Genomic DNA, 17,418 nt, shown 5'->3' on the forward strand with positions numbered 1-17,418 from the left:
CTTTGATCCATTTTGAGTTAGTTTTTGTGCATGGTGTGAAGTATGGGTCTTGTTTCAGTTTTTTACAGATGGATATCCAGTTATGCCAGCACCATTTCTTAAAGAGATTGTGTTTTCCGCAATTAACGTCATGATATTTTCAGTCGTCTCATATGCATACAAAAGCTGGACAATGAATAAGGAAGACCAAAGAAGAATTGATGACTTTGAATTATGGTGTTTGCAAAGAATATTTAATATACCATGGACTGCCAGAAGAATGAGCAAGACTGTCTTTGAAGATATACAGCTAGAGTGCTCCTTGGAAGTGAGGATCGTGAAACTGCACCTCACATACTTTGGACATGTTATCAGGAGGTACCAGTCTCTGGAGAAGGACATCATGCTTGGTAAAGTAGAGGGTCGGAGAAAAAGAGGAAGACCCTCAATAAGATGGATTGACACAGAGACTGCAATAGTGGGCTCCTTGGAAGCAAGAATGGCAAGACTTCGTCTCATGTACTTTGGACATGTTAGCAGGAGGGACCAGTCTCTGGAGAAGGACATCATGCTTGTAAAGTAGAGGGTCAGTGAAAGAGAGGAAGACCCTCAACAAGATGGATTGAGACAGTGGCTGCAATGATGGGTCAAGCATAACAACAATTGTGAGGATGGCGCATGACCGGGCAGTGTTTCTCTCTGTTGTCCATAGGGTCACTATGAGTCTGAACTGACTCAATGCCACCTAACAACAAAAACAACAATATATAATGAAGCTGTCAAATTCCTCAACCTGGCAAAATTAACCTCAGGAAATACTGTTCATAATTTTACCAGGCTGTAGCTTCTCATATCATGTAATTTCTAATGCTTTTTTAAAGAAGTTGTTCCTACCAGGAAATTTTCTCCCCGTAATTGGACTGACACTGTTGCTCATTTTATCACCTTAGCTCAGTTTTATTCTCTAAAATTACACTTCCTTTCCCTAACTTTGCCCTGCTTTCCCAAGCTCAGTTTTGTAGAATATGTGAAGGTTGTTAGCTGTGTTAAACCAAAATTTTCAAGGAAATTACACTGTCTAAGTCTATCCTTACAAATGAAAGTAGTTCAGTAAAGTCTCGATAACCCAAATAGCTGCTAGTATTATTTTCTGCTCTTCTAATTAGTCTGTATCTTTCTGATTCTGAAGTAGCCCAGCTTGAATGCCCCGTTTTCACTGTGGCACAGTCTATAAAATGCCATTCAGAATATGCCAGCAGTCAATAGATAAGTGGTAACTTTGGTGCAGGTTAAGACAGTGCACAAGACTGGGAAGCCAGCACAACTTGTACAAGGCAAGATCATGGAAGCTTCATAGACACATCCAAACTCCCTGTGGGACTGAATTACTAGGCTGAGGGCTGGGGACGATGGTCTCAGGGGACATCTAGCTCAACTGGCATAACATAGTTTATAAAGAAAATGTTCTATATCCTACTTTGGTGAGTAGCGTCTCGGGTCTTAAAAGCTTGCAGCAGCCATCTGAGATACTCCACTGGTCCCACCCCATCTGGAGGAAGGGAGAATGAAGAAAACCAAAGACACAAGGGAAAGATAGTCCAAAGGACTAATGGGACCACACTACCACAGCCTCTACCAGACTGATTCTAGCACAACTAGATGGTGCCCAGCTACCACCACCAACTGCCCTGACAGGGATCACAATAGAGAGTCCTGGGAAGAGCTGGAGAAAAATGTAGGACAAAATACTAACTCACAAAAAGGACCAAACTTACTGGTCTGACAGACTGAAGAAACCCCCAGAGTATGTCCTCCAGACACCCTTTTAACTCAGTACTGAGGTCACTCCTGAGGTTCACCCTTCGGCCAAAGATTAGTCAGGCCCATAAAACAAAATATGACTAAATGGCACACCAGCCCAGGGGCAAGGACAAGAAGGCAGGAGGAGACAGGAAAGCTGGTAATGGCAAACCCAAGGTCCAGAAGGAGAGAGTGTTGACATGTCATGGGGTTGGCAACTAATGTCACAAAATAATATGTGTATTAATTATTTAATGAGAGACTAATTTGCTGTGTAAACCTTCATCTAAAGTACAATAATATATATATATGTATGTATATACCAACAGTTTAGAACTAAAATCACATGGAAAAATATGATTACAAATACTTGTACTTATGATTCTTACCTTAGATTCTTTTTTAATCATTAACGAGAAGAGATTCTCTCTCACTGGGTACTTGTAATTTGACTTATTTGTTCCAAAAATATTAATTTCTGTTCTCAATGAAATCTCATTAAAATGTTTTCTCCCTATAGCTCATAATTATTTTCTTATTTTTCATCTACTGCTGTTTTCAGTTTATGATAATTTCACAGTGTTACAAGTGTGTAATAATTAAGTGTGTTTTGCATTTTTGTCTTTGCAAAGTATTTTCATGCCCAGTAGTATATTTTATTTTCACAGAAACCTTTTTAGGTAAGAATGATGCTATCTCCCCATTTTAGAAACAGATAAACAGAAAGTGACATATCAAAGGTGACATTTGCAGAGATAGAAATAATTTCTTTTTGATTAACCTGTAATCCTAAATTTTTTTCTTTTATTTCATGATAATTTGTGACAATAGTGATTAAGAATGAGACCTGGAACTCTTTTTTCACCTCCAATTTATCATTATTTTTCTATGTGTTAGGCAGTTACTAACATATATTAGTCATTAGTTTCAATTTTCCAAAAGCTAGATCTAATGGTTTATATTTAAGGACTCCAAATCCTAGTATTTAGAGAATACACAGGTTCTGTAGTTTTAATGCTTTCTAGATATTTATTATTATTAAAGGGATATGACTCAGATTTTGTTTTAGAATGATCAAGGATTTTTATATCAATGTTCTGATATGCTTTTAACAGACTTCTTAGATAATTCCTTCAAGAAATTTTCATAGACTTAGTAACAGAAAATCTTGTTTGTATCTAGAAGGGCTGTCAAGAATTTCTGGTGTAATTAAAGTAGGATTTTCTTTTGGACAAAGTTAATTTAAAATATATCTATTTCCCAGTGTTTTAGGGAACTCAGAATAAATTTAAACTTTTTCCTCTAAAATATTAATCTTTTCAAATCCAGAATCGTCCAGATACATTTTATTACCACAATTCATTTTGATACAGAGATTAATTCCATTAAAAATGCTTCTTAATTATATTCATATAAATTACAGGCAATTTTATAGTCTTTGTTAATCTCTTTGAAGTTCAGCATTATGAAGATTAATAATAAAAACGTTCTCTCTGCAGTATGCATACTTTAACCTAATTCTGTCAGTAAGAGTTAGGAAATTAAAACCAAACCAAAGTTAGTACCATGGCTCTACACTCATTAAAACAAACTTCGTTCTTTAAAATGTTTTACTGATGGAAAAACTCATAGTTTGTTCCACTGAATATAACCTGCCGATTTGGGGATATGAAAATAGGCATATACATTTTTTAACAGGCCTATATTTTTACAATCCTTGGCTTGGAAAGTAAGTATTCTTCTGGCCGTTTACATTTTTAGTACACACGCCCTCCTGTTAGTGCTGGCAATCAAAGTATAGAATTTAGACTCCTCATAGTCCTTACTCCTCCCCCAGTAGCTTTTAAAATAAAGACAATGGGTTTTCAAATGATTTACATGATAATCTGTAAAGAAGTAGAGATTTATATAGAATCTGCGATGTCTCAGGGTCTCTAGAGATTTTCATTCAGTAGTCAAGATGGATTGATCATGATAAAATAGTTACATGATTAGGATGAAAATAATCTTTCATTTTCTGAGGTCTTTTTTACACAAATACCTGTTGAGGTCGAGTTGATTCCGACTCAGAGCGACGCTATAGGACAGTAGAACTGCCCCATAGTGTTTCCTAGGCTGTAAATCTTTATGGAAGCAGACTGCCACATCTTTCTGCCACAGAGAGGCTGGTAGGTTTGAACCGCCGACCTTTTGGTTAGCAGCCAAGGGCTTAACCATCTTTTCTATAGCCTGCTTAATGTTAGAGGAGTGTGATATATTTATCCTTTTTCTTCTTGTTTCTTCTCATATCATCCACATCTTGGCATTGTGCTTAGGCAGGCTAGATCGTATTATTTAGGCATCACAGCCTGCTGAGATATAGGACTTGACTCTGGCCCCAAAGCCATTATGGTCCATTATCCGTTCCTACTTTTCAAGGTTACTATTAATATATACTGTAGTGGTGAAGAGAACAATATAAGTGATTAGTGAATCAGGTTTCCTTTGGTACTTAAATGTCACTCTAGTGTAAGTTATATTCTTAAGCAAGGTGATGAACTTCTCCAGTTCATTAGGATATTATTTGGTACAGTCCAGCTTCAGAGGCCTGGGGAGTTTACTGTGTATTTCTGTGTGATTCACCAACAGATGAGGAATTTTTTTCATATTTAGTTTCTCTTATATAACTGTTTCAAATAAAGACCTTATCTCTGAGAAACTGTTAAGCTAGTGACTATGGGTTTTATAGTGCTCATATCTGAAAAGTTTGCACTTTGGTAGAAATTAAGATCATTTGCCATGGTTTATTATGATTAACTTGTATTATGATTAAAACACCGAACTGGGGATGCATGTTGTGATTTATAGATGGAACTGCCTTACAATGATATCCTATTGGTATTTTAATAACCTACTTCATAACATCCATTTTGAAGTCTGTAATGCATATTTTATATATTTTTCCATCTTTAGCAAGGTTCCAGTGTAATGTCACATATGTTGACAATTTATCGTTTCCTTTAATTTGGATTAATCCAGGGATATTATAACTACTAATCTCCGTTAACTGACATATAGATTTAAATATTATTCCAAAGAATCATACATTTTCAGAATTGGAAGGGACTTTGGAGGTGATTACAATGGACATTATGGCTAACTTCCAAACCTTCACTTCTTCCATTGTAAAAAGCAAAGTAATAGAGAGGTCAGCAAACTATACCCTGTGACCTAAATATGGCTGTCTGCCTGTTTTTGTAGGGTTTGTGAGCTAAGAATGGTTTTTATGTTTTTAAATGGTTGGAAAAATATTGATTGTGTCATGTAAAAATTATATGAAATTCAAGTTTCAGTGTCTATAAATAGAGTTTCATTGGAACACAGCCATTTTTGTACATGTTTTCTGTGGCTGCTTTCATGCTACAAAGGCAGAGTTGAGTAGTTTTGACAAAGACCGTGTGGCCTGCAAAGCCTAAGATATTTATTGACTGACCCTTTGCAGAGAAAATTTGCCTGCCTCTGACAGAAAATTGACCCCAGGGTGAAAGGCCTGATTCGACTCAGCCAGTCATAGGAAGGATGGGCGAGGCTACGGCAGTGATTGTTTCAGAATGAGTGGGGCTGCATCAGTTGAACTTCGGAGAACTTTTTCTGGGCAGAGGAAAAGAGAACTTTTAAGAAAAAGTCACAAGAAAACAATGTATTTCTTACTGAATATGAATAAAGATATGTATTTCCTGGTTACTGCTGTCACCACCTTATGACCATAGGGAATATCAGCCTGAATTTAAAAATTACACATAGAGGAGGGGGAAGCTGCAGAATCACAGAGAAATGGAATTAGAGCCAGCCTTAACTTGGGCTTTCTGCTATGTGTGCCAATAAAATTGATCATTTTAGCTAGTTTGATGTGGTTTTTCTGTTATTGATAAGCCCAACTTTGCCTCCACTTGATATTGTATTATAAAATACAGATAAAGGTATTAAAACCACCACAAGTTTCAAACCAGGACCCATAACATATTTAATGGAAATTTCAAAGAAAATCTTGGAAACATTTACTGAAGGCTTCAGTATTTCAGTCAGCGTGTCAGGTGTCTTATGTCATTACTCCTGGCAACAGCACATGAGATAGATATTACAATCTCCATTTTACAAACAAGGATAGTGAGGCTATTCAGCTTTACAAGGCCACACAGTAGAACGTAGACCCAATTCTGTCTCCCAAACCCATTTCTCTTTTACACTGAAGGAAAACATTGTTTATAAGGGAGTGGTCTTCTAATTTTGAAACTTTCAGTGTACTAAATAGAGAAATGGAAGAAATATATATTCATTGTGATCTGCTTGACCTAAGGAATTAGTGTCTTGAAAAACCAAATAGAGTTAATACTTCATAATCTGAAAGCAGATTAATTACACTGACACTTATTGAGGTACATCTTTGTATTATAAGAAATTTAAAATGCCTTTACTCATCTACTTATTTTATTGGCGTCTCTGACATTATGTATGGTAAATATCAATCTACTTCGCCATAGCCTTCTAAAATCTCACCTTTTATTATCTGGTTTTCAGTTATAGAGGATCTTTTTAATCTAAATATGTTTTCAAGGGAGGTTTCAGAAAGGGCTGACTTTATTTCAATGTAAAAGAGTTGTTTACTTTCCAGATTCGGGGAACCAGATAGCTGCCTAGGCTTGCTTGCATCAGATTTTCATGTAGACTTCTGTTGATTTAAAGAGGACATGAGGAAATTATCCTACTAGAAAGTGGGAGAAAATGATATTAAAATATAAGTATAAAACCCCTTTCCTATTTCAAACTTTCATTATTTTGATAGTATCCCTATGTCTGTTTTCTCCCGTTAGTGTGAATAATGAAGACTATAAAGCACTTTCGTTTCGATAGAACTATGTCCATTTGAAAATAATAAATATGCCATAAGATCATTACATATTTAAAGTTGAATGGTTTGCAATGAGAATTTGTTCAACTTTTCTTGTGTAACACTTCTCAAAAGGAAGACAAACTTCTGCTTGTAAGACCGTACTTGGAGACTTTAAAGGAATTCATTCCAATTTTAAGATGAGTGGTATTGTTTAGGCATATGAATATTATTTATGCATATTTGGACTCAGTAGTTCACTGCTAGCACACATATGGCAAGAAAGGTGTGTTTATCTTCTTCCTGTCTTCCCTTTTCAGATATGGTCCTTGACCAACAAGTGAGCTCAGGTCAACTCAATGAAGATGTACGCCACAGAGTCCATGAAGCACTGATGAAACAGCATCATCACCAGAATCAGAAAAAACTCACCAACAGGATTCCCATTGTTCGTTCATTTGCTGATATTGGCAAGAAACAGTCAGAACCAAATTCCATGGATAAAAATGGTAAATTTTTCTTTATTGTGCTCTTTATGTCTATTATAGATCACTGAAATATGAAAGTGCTTCTAAATTCTTTAAAACATTCTTTATTTGAAAATGATTTATTGGAATTCAGATTTTTGTGGTGGAATTGCTTATTTTATATGCATATATAGTTTTATTTCTAAACATCAAATTGTAGAAAATTTAACAATGAATTTAAGTTTCCTGAAAAGCTCACAAAAGAATGCAAAAGGAACTTATAACTACTAAGAACTTATATATTCAAATTCAGCAAACATAGCTCGTCATTTATTACATCCGAAACAAGATCGTAGTCTCTTTCCCATAGCTTAAGAATGCAATGCAATGATTTTACTTATGTCATTGATTGTACTTTGGTTAAAATGAATAAGAATCACCATTTAGTTTTTGTTGGAAAAAGATATTGGTTTCATGTTATTCATTGTCAGATAATTCCATTAATGATAATAACTCAAAGACCAGCCAGTGCATTTCTTGTGGCCTTAGATATATTAAGCCTAATTTCCAGTACATGGGCTTATTGCTTTTTGCAGTGCGACGTCTTAAGCATCCATACAGCCACTCCACTCACCATTTTCACATGCCAATGTAGATGACCACCATGGTTTTCTAGCAGTCATGACTTACTCCCGGACTGTTTTATCCTTCTCGTATTTTTCATTCTTTCCTTGCATCCATTTGGCCCTTCACAATTCACTCTAAGGGAGTTGCTTAGAAATATGTTGCCATCCATCCTTTTCATTAGTCCCACTCAGGAAAATGAAGTTACCATGAGGATAATATGAATTTGTTAAACTTTCATCAGCTATAAATGTTCCCAGTTCAAAAAGATAAAAATTAATGGAAAGTCTTTTCCAATACTTTACTAAAAGACTCTGATTTTCACCACTGGCCTAAAGAGCACGTATTGACAACATAGAATGTGTTATTTCATTCCCATTTTCAAAGCTTCAGAGATGCCTTAAATACAAATGCATGAAAATGAATTTGCTGCAGACTTCGCTTTATTTGGGAATTTCTACTGATTTTCAGACTTTTCAACCAATACACACAAACATATAGAAGAAATGCTTTAATAGCTAAATAAAGATAATTAGGCATACTTTATCTCAGAATATAGAACAAGCTCTTAATAGAAAAAAGATTTTTGAATTCCTCATTTGATTTTTAAAGACCTTGCAATGCCTTGATGCAAGGCATTGTTGTTAGATAGAAGAGTCTCTAGTTGTTCACATATGAGGTTCACTAAAAGCGTTAAGAGTACTTTATGATATATACCAATTTGTATTTGTAGATTCGCACTGAACATTTTAAGGATGTCTAACTTGCTTTGAATCACATCCTATTTTAAAATCTATTCATGTTCTAAATTACAATTTGCATTAAAAATATGATACATAAAAATGACAACTTGAAGCTTCTATATTCTAACAGACATTATAAATGTAGTGCTTTTTTATGCTTACATGCTAGTATTTATTTACGTGGTATGGTGATGATAAGAAAACAGACATAGATAGTTACTAATTTTGAAAACGGGCTTATGTTTACAAAGTTCCAAAAAACTTATTAAAATATACTATCAAAGTAACTATTAATGCACGCACATATCTAAATGTTTGCTATTTCATCACCTATCCTGGAAATCAGACAATAAAATATATGTCTATAGGAAGGATATATGTTTATTCAGAGGCAAGGATCTTGGATTGAGAATTAGTTGTCATTTATATCTCAGGTTTCATTGGGGATACTGTTTACTACACAAACAAGTTTACTATATTTTGTTTTGGTACTAATTAGATGGTACTAGTTTACTCAATCAAACATTCGTTGTAATTTTATGTAGTCCTAGACATTGTTTGTTACTGCTATAAACTTTTGTTAAACACAAGATGAGATGATAGAATTACAGCCACAAATCACAAGTCTACATATAGATTCATATAAACACACGGTCCTCTGAGAGTCTATTTGTCTTATTCAGGCAACTGCTTAGTTTTTCTGAAAACTAGACTCGGAGTGATTCTGTCACCATCTGTACAATCAGCCTTTATCTGAACATATATAAATCTTTTTGAGGCATACATTAGGGTAATAAAAACTTGGAAATATTTCTAATAAGATTCATATATCCAGTTACGTATTGTTGTAGAGTATGCTGTCAAAAATGGTTTTCTAAGCCCAGGCTTATAACACCTCCTTGTGACTCTGTTTTGCTTCCTCTCACACTTTGCATAATTATGTGTGTTGGGAATTCTGAAAATATGTATAGATTTTACCGACTTAGAAATAAATCTCCTATCCAACAGTGGAAAAAGCATGAAGGACCTTTATTACTAAGGTTCTCAATCTACTTATGAACTCTAAAAACTGACAAACTCTAAGTAAATGAACAAATTGAAATTCATAGCCACAAATGTAGATTTGACATTCTGTTTTAAAATAAGCAATACAGATAAAATTTCGTGTGCAGTACTACAGAGAGATCCACAAGGATTTCAGAACATCTGAAAGAGTAAAAATAGTATACTTTAATATTAAAAAATATCCTCAGTAGGACATTTTATGCAAAAAAATTGACTTTTGTCTTTTATTATAGAATAGGGATTAAATAGAGTGAAGATTTTCTAGAAACTTAAAAACAGAACACATTTTCCTTTCCAAGCATAGGGATAGAAATGAGTTCCCTTCTCTTGTTTAATGTGCTTTTACTCTGTAGGCAAAGCAAATTCTCTCGAGAATGAACTGATGCTTCTAAAGAAGTCTGAAGGAGTCATAGATAATAAGATTTCTACTTCCTTAATTCACTTGAGCATGCTACCTTGGTAGTTCTCCCAAGGGTTAAACATTCAGATACTGTATTTCAAGTGTGGATCTTCTTTGTTTTATAGATTAGATTAACAAAATAGTGTACTTACTTGCTCCTTTCCTCCCCAAGTCCACACTCTTGTTTATACCGTTTTAGTGATTTGTGATAATTTGTCAATCTCACCTCCAAATACACTTACTTTACTTGTATAATTTTTTTTTCTTCTTGAAGTTCTGCACATTCTCTTCAGAGCTAAGATGCAGGATGCTATGGATTCACCGTGCATTTTTAATGCCACCATGCTGTGTTTAGCTTTCACTTTTCATTAAGCATCAAAACTGTGAGAATTAAATGCCTGATTCTGATGTTTCAATAAAAAGTGACAGTTACATTTGGCAAAACAGCAGTAAAAATAATAGAAGAATACTATCTACTTTAACATTAGAACTCTGAAAAGGATATGGATGGAAAGTATTCAAAATAAATATTTTAATAATATTCAAATCATCCCTTTGAAACTAGAAAGATTTTCTAAGATTAAAAACAAGTCCTTTATGTTAAATTATCTAGAAATCAAAATATACCAATATATGCATTTATCAGTTGGGTCATGCATTCAATTACATTTTAGACATTTGGATTGTAAATCTATTATAAAATAGATTTTATAACTTTTATGTGATAACTTTTATGTTTTTGAAAATAACTTAGGGCTCTTAATTTCCTTAGCTACAAGGTGCCTTCACTCTACTCTGCCCTTCTTTACTAATAGTTTCTAATTTTGTTCCTTTTCCTGCACATATCTCTTCTCCCTCCTAATCTGAATACTTCCTAGGTGTGCTTTTTATTTACAATTTCAAAAGGATTTACAGAGCAGAAGGTCTCTGACTCACTGCTCAAAACCACAAGTTACTGGAAAACATTTAGATTTGGAGGAATGGGATATGAGTTGACTTTTTAAGTCTAGGTAAATTCCAGCTCTTAAAACAATGTACACATAGGTACTGTGAATGATTTTTATTTAAAGATTTTGGAAATCGATCTTGTTGCTTCGTAACCACTTCTTTTACAAATGTTATACTGTGTATTTTCAGATGGACAGTGTTTTTACGTGTTCAGGTATTTACACACATTCTTGTTTTTCAACATGGTTGTCTCATAAATAAGATGTCAAGATTTTAAAAATTATCTCTTATAATGTTTTACCTTTGAAGAAAAAAATAGTGAGAATAATAATTCTCAGAATCGCTGGAGAGAAAGCATATTAAAAGATTCATGTAGATGACAGAATTAAACATTGTTTTATAACGACAATATTTTTCACTTGTCCAAGAAAATCAAGATGACATTGTTGACCCAACTGATGGGTCTGTTCAGAGGATGTATTGTTGTTAATGAGTTTTTGAGTGTCAGACTTTTCTATGTCAGACTAGATCTTAACAGCAAAAATATTTCTGGTATGATGTGTTTAAATTTGTTATTTATTACACTAATTATTTTCAGGCATACTAACTTTTCTCCAAGTTAATTATGTAAATACTTTTTATGTTTTTGAAGTGTAGCTCACCTAATCAACATTTTCTGAATATTTAGTCTTTCTTTCTTCATGTTTTCTATTCCCATGAATAAATGTATTGTTACACATGTATGTAACTTTGTCATTCATCTTTATATTTCTTTATTTTGCTCTGTCTTGTGTCTGTCTCTAACAGGCTCATCTCATCTCTGTACCTCCCTCATCTCCTACCCTTTGGGTACTCTAAATGCGTTGAAGGTTTCTGAGGTAGTGTAAACCAGCTTGGTCTCCAGGTTAATAGTAACGTACCTCCATGTCTTCATCCCAGTTTCCTTCTAATACACACAATTTTCCATGGGTTAAGCAGTATCAAATAATGATACATTAAGCAATATAGTATTCTGTTATTGGTTTGAATTTGGCCAAATAGAAATTAAAAAGCTGCTGTTTTATGATATTTATGTATATAATTTAATTTTAAAAAGAACTGTGGATAGAGACTTAAGTAAGTAAACGTAGCAGATTTTCTTTGAGAACATATTTACAGTTGGTTTCAATAATGAGATGCTTTAATGATAGCTTTTTAAAGACTCTTTTAATTATTTAAAGTCATGGAATAGTATATTTGACATAATCTCATATTCCTCCTCTCAACTTTATGAGGAAAGAAATGACTTTGCCAGTCTCACAATGTATTTACTGAAAACTTCATGGTATAACAAGCAAAAAAGCAAAGCTTCGTTTTTCTAGTTAGTAGTTGCTCGAATTTCTTTTATAATTTGTCCTAGAAAAATGTGTGATCTATAATAATAACCTTTTATCCAATTGGTATATGATCCCTATATGATCATCTAGAGGAGAAATGAGTTCATGACTCAAAGAAAATTAATTCAAATAGGCACTACTACAAATACTGAATAATGTGTAGTATAATTCATAAGATGAATAACAAATATTAGAATTTTGGGTTTAGGATGAATAACTCTGAATTTAACAGGTCATAAAATAAAATGTATGTGGTAAATAGAGGGTAATGTTAGGTTTCTCAAACATTTACATTTAAATAGTCACGGACACTTAACAATTAATACTAACTTTACATCAGTTTTTCAATAATTACCCTGAATGTAATAATGTGACAGAGTTAACATACAGCTTTTAATTTTTTTTTTGCCACTTTGTAAGTAGTCATCTTCATGCCTCTAAATTATTTAGATATTATAATAACAGACATATTAAACATTGCAATGATATCCATTACTGGAAATATTGATATGGACAATGGTTAGTGGGCAAAGTGAAGGTTATATAAAGAAGCAGACAAAAAGCATTTATGTTTGCAAGCATTATAGCATAGTGATTAGAAAAATTACCATAAACAATTAGCCTTTATTAAGTTTCCACACATATACATGGGTGCTAAATCCTATCTTTACACTTTTTTGTCTTTGAGGGGAAAATTCGTTGTTCTATTAGAAAACATATTCACTTTCAGCTGAAAGTGAAGTCCTGTGCCTAAATATTATTCTATGGACTGCTATTCCTTTAGACTAGACACTAGCTAGAAAATAACAGATGCCTTTTCAAAACCCAGATTTACTGACTTTTCTTATTTAATACTGCATATTTAAGTTAATGAAACTCATTGTGAAATCTAAGCCCATCATCTTTTTCTTAAAGGCGTTAATAATTGGAATAAACTAAATAAATCAGTGCTTTAACTGTATGGATTATAATCCATGTGTAGATTTTAGCTTTATGTATATAGCAAATAAAATTTTAAGTTTTATTTAAAGGCTTCTTTTTTTTTCATTCATAGTGACCCTATAGGACAGAGTAGAACTGCCCCAAGGGTTTCCTAGGCTGTAATGTTTATGGGAACAAATTGCCAGGTCTTTTCTCCCGTGGGGCAGCGGGTGGATTCATTGTGCCACCAGGGCTCCTCTGAGTCAGAATCAACTGGATAGCACGCAAAAATTTTTTTTTTAAATAACCCAAGCTAAACTTTTAGTTTAATTTTTAAATATTAATACCTATACATTTTCTGTATCTTGTCAACTTTTCAAATGCTACTTTGGAGATATACACATTTAATATGCATTATTTCATTTTAACAAATTAACGTACATTTTAGAAATAATATCAAGATTTGGAAGGTTCTTCAAACTTTACAGGGCTTTTTATTGTGATTGAATACATTTAACTACTAATATTTACTACTAATACTTAACTACTATCTCAGAAATATACAAGATTCTAAATTTGTGGTTTATATTCCTGTTTCACAGGCTAGTAGTTTGTATGCTTTTTTCTCCCCTGAATTAGCATATATTCTATGCATGTTGCTACAATCTAGAGCTAGCAAGGAATTTGTTGTCATCTAGTATGTCTCCTGCTAGTTAAATCTTCTTAGTGAGGTCATTATCAATATCACATAAAACATTCATAAAAATATCCAAATCCTTTCCTGATTATCAACTTTGTGATATACTATTTCATAAGTTTTTATAATTTTAAAGTAAGAATAGCATAGAACAATAAATATCAAAATAATAATATTTATAAGAGGAAATACAAGTACTAATGTTTTAAATGGACTGCAAGAGCTGAAAGTAATTTATGAAATGTTCTGCTTAAAGTAGACAAGTGAAAATATAAGCTATTCAACTTCTTAAAATTTTAAGTTATAGCATATGTTCTATCCAGTTCAATATAGTCAAAGCTGATGATTTTGCATTGGGTTGACTCTCTTTTTTGTGTGCTGATGGAATTAAATTATTGTTCTTCCATGTTGTTTTATACCACATGAAATAAATTATTGTAAAAAAAGCAGATATATACTTACTTAATTTTTCCATGTCTTGAATTTCATCACTCAATTTTACAGAAAATTCGGTAAATTTAGGTTTAAATATATCTAATGTTCTAACTCATGGAAATATGGAGAAATGATGCGAAACTGGTGATTGAAGCCATCTGTTAGTAGCACAAATGCGTTATGTAAAAGGTTTTTTAAATTACAGTTATTATTTTGCGAATGGTGAATTGAATGGCTGCTAATGAACAGTTCACAGTCATAGTTGCACATTGCGGTTAGAAATGGGAGAATGAAAATAATTTATGCAGCTTAAGTCTGACATTTCTGTGAAGTTTATATATTCCCCTGGAATATGCTAAAGTAAGAAATTTTGTACATGGTTAGAGGTGAATTAGCTTTAAACAGTCATTTTTCTCTTCACCAAATGTATTATTTTACTTTACTTAGTTAAAAAAGAGAAATGTTTAAGTTCTAAAAGAGTCTTAAGCCTCTTACTTTCTGGCAATAGAGCAATTTTAAATCATGAAAAATTGTACCTATTAATATATGACCCCTGTTTGAGAGACTTGATAGTCTAAAAATCAAAATGATACTTATATTTGAAAATAAATAATTATTATTAATCATACTTGGTGATTTCTGGATAGCGAAGAATGAGTGGGTTTTCTGTAAAGAATTCAGAGAAAACGTTTATTTGTTTCTACACTAAAAGTTTAGAGATGTCCACACTGAAGGTGAATTTTGAATGAAGTACTTAGGTAGAGAGAAGAGGGACTTAGGTAGAGAGAAGAGCTAGGCAGAGAGAATAGTACCCTCTTCTCTCTGCCTAGACTTACGGGAATCAAGAGCAGAACTTTGTAGCCACTGAGTTATGATCATGAATAGTGTCAAGACTTCAAAGTTAGGTTGTCAGTCAGCAGCTCATTTCACAGCAAAAATAACAAGTGAGGATGAAAAGAGGTTAGGGATACATATGAAATTAAGTAAACCCCATAATTTTTATCAGTTATTTGCTGAATACAGACAGATTTCGGTTGACTTGTGATTGCAAAGAATGTTTCAAATTTAGTGAGTGATGGAATTTCATTAGCTTTTGCTAGCCATTGTCCCATTCCTAACTCAACTGTCCCCTTAACTAACTAGTATCATTGTCTTCTCCTTAATGGAGAAAAGACTACAAAATAATTAAGTTGCTGATTAGTGTTAATAGGAAACTAATACAATTCATGTTTATTCATCTTTTCTTGTGCAAATCAGTACAATATGCTTATGTTATTGAATAACGATAGGCATGAAATCATTCACAGTGTTTGCACTGTGTGAGGCAAAGGTGTTTCTAACTGAACCTCTCAAATAAAAAAAAAAGAAAAAAGAAAAACAGTTGCTGTGGAGTTGATTCTGACTCATGGTGATACCATGTGTGTCAGAGTAGAGCTGTGCTCTGTGGGGTTTTCAATGGCTGATTTTTCGAAAGTAGATCATTTTTTGCAGGCACCACTGGGTCGACTTGAACTGCTGACCTATCAGTTAACAGTGGAGTGCTTAACCAGTTGTGCCACCCAGAGATTCTGAACCTCTCCTATGTTGTTAGCAGCGGTGATTGCTGTCGAACTGCTGCATAGGGGTTTTCAAGGCTGTGGCCTCTCAGAAATAGATTGCCAGGCCGTACTTCCGAGGTGCTTCTGGGTGGGTTTGAACTGCCAGCTTTTAGGTTAATAGTCCAGCGCTTAACCATTTGAGCCACCTAGGGACTCCTTGAACCTCTAAAACCTATTTACAAATAATTTTTCTTACTAGTTTTTTAGATTCGATAGATGATAGAAATATGCTGTGAACATTCAGAATAAATATTTGTCCTTTTTTAAAAAACCTTTACATTTTAAATTCTTTAGTCTTAGCTTAAATCTTAATAGGTTTCTATCTTTTTTTAAATTTTATTTTAAGTATACCATTAATTTTGGTTGAAATTTAGAAATCAATGATGTTTCAAAACTATGATTAGATTTAATTTTTTTTTCTAGATGATCTTTCTTAATAGAGAATAACCTTGTAGTTTGAGTTTTAATCTGAGAATTGGTTTAAATTTTCTTGACTGTACTCTCCCATTTCTATCTGTAACTGATCAATAAGAATTTTTGCATTGATATAAATCTATTTATATTGACCCTTCATGCTTACATCATAAACTCATTAAGAAACCTGTTAGTCTAGTTTAATTGAAATTTATATTTCACTCAGTATGTCTAGAATTATGTAAGTAATTGTTTGTATTCTGTAATAATAATCTCTTTTAGCAGGTCAGGTTGTTTCTCCTCAGTCTGCTCCAGCCTGTGTTGAAAATAAAAATGATGTGAGCAGAGAAAACAGCACTGTTGATTTTAGCAAGGTAAGCTTTTTTCCCTCTCATCTAAGTAGGCTATTGAATTGCTATTAGAAATTACTAACCATTTTTAAGAGGTGCTGACACAATTTTTTGCATGCCTGTTTTTTTCTTAGCCAAAGCTTGATATTTTTATAAATAACGTTAACATTTAAGTCTACATGTGAAGTTTTGCTTATTCAAAAAGCCAAATGTGTAAATTTTATGTGTAGTCCTCAGGTTTCAGCCACTTGGTATAATGCATCACTTCCAATAAAAAAGAATAACTGGATTTTACCGGCAATTTAACAAAAGTTTAATTTCATTGTTTAAAAACTTTTGCCAGTTTTTTTTTTCAAAATCACATTTCCTATGTTTTTGAAAAGCAAATCATATAATATAAAGCTCTACTGTCATTGCAGTTCAGAGAAAGACATTAGTGTAAGCAAACACTTGGAGAACATAATAAGACTGAGCTGAGTTTTGAATAAAAACCTAAGGACTGACTATGTTGAAGCATGCGTCTAATTGGAGACAATTCAAGACTAAATCATTTTCTTGAGTATATTCTGTTAGGAAAATAGTAAGTCTATTGAAATGGTGTGATTTTGATGGGCAAATTCCTGACATTGTATATGTGTCATTGTAGGCTTCATTAAACAGCAAAGAGGAGGAGTTAAATACTGGCAGGAAACAACTTCTCTTTATCTGAGTGGCTGAAACATTAGTAACTCAGA

At 33.2% G+C, this 17,418-nt stretch overlaps 1 protein-coding gene across 15 annotated transcripts in view; it reads left to right on the forward strand.

Annotated features, from left to right (window-relative positions):
* The window catches only part of SLC4A10 (solute carrier family 4 member 10), a 339,170-nt gene that overhangs the window by 217,098 nt on the left and 104,654 nt on the right, over nt 1–17,418 (forward strand). For 10 of the 15 annotated variants that reach the window (XM_023730462.1, XM_023730463.1, XM_023730460.1 and 7 more), the window contains 2 exons: nt 6,967–7,155; nt 16,617–16,708. In XM_023730462.1, coding sequence (XP_023586230.1) covers nt 6,967–7,155; nt 16,617–16,708 — 281 coding nt within the window. Of the gene's footprint in view, nt 1–6,966; nt 7,156–16,616; nt 16,709–17,418 lie in introns of those variants that run through there. The other 5 variants (XM_023730469.1, XM_023730466.1, XM_023730464.1 and 2 more) reach the window with 1 other exon arrangement.

Source organism: Trichechus manatus, unplaced genomic scaffold (genome assembly GCF_000243295.1).
Source record: "Trichechus manatus latirostris isolate Lorelei unplaced genomic scaffold, TriManLat1.0 scaffold00036, whole genome shotgun sequence".
NCBI lineage: Eukaryota > Metazoa > Chordata > Mammalia > Sirenia > Trichechidae > Trichechus > Trichechus manatus.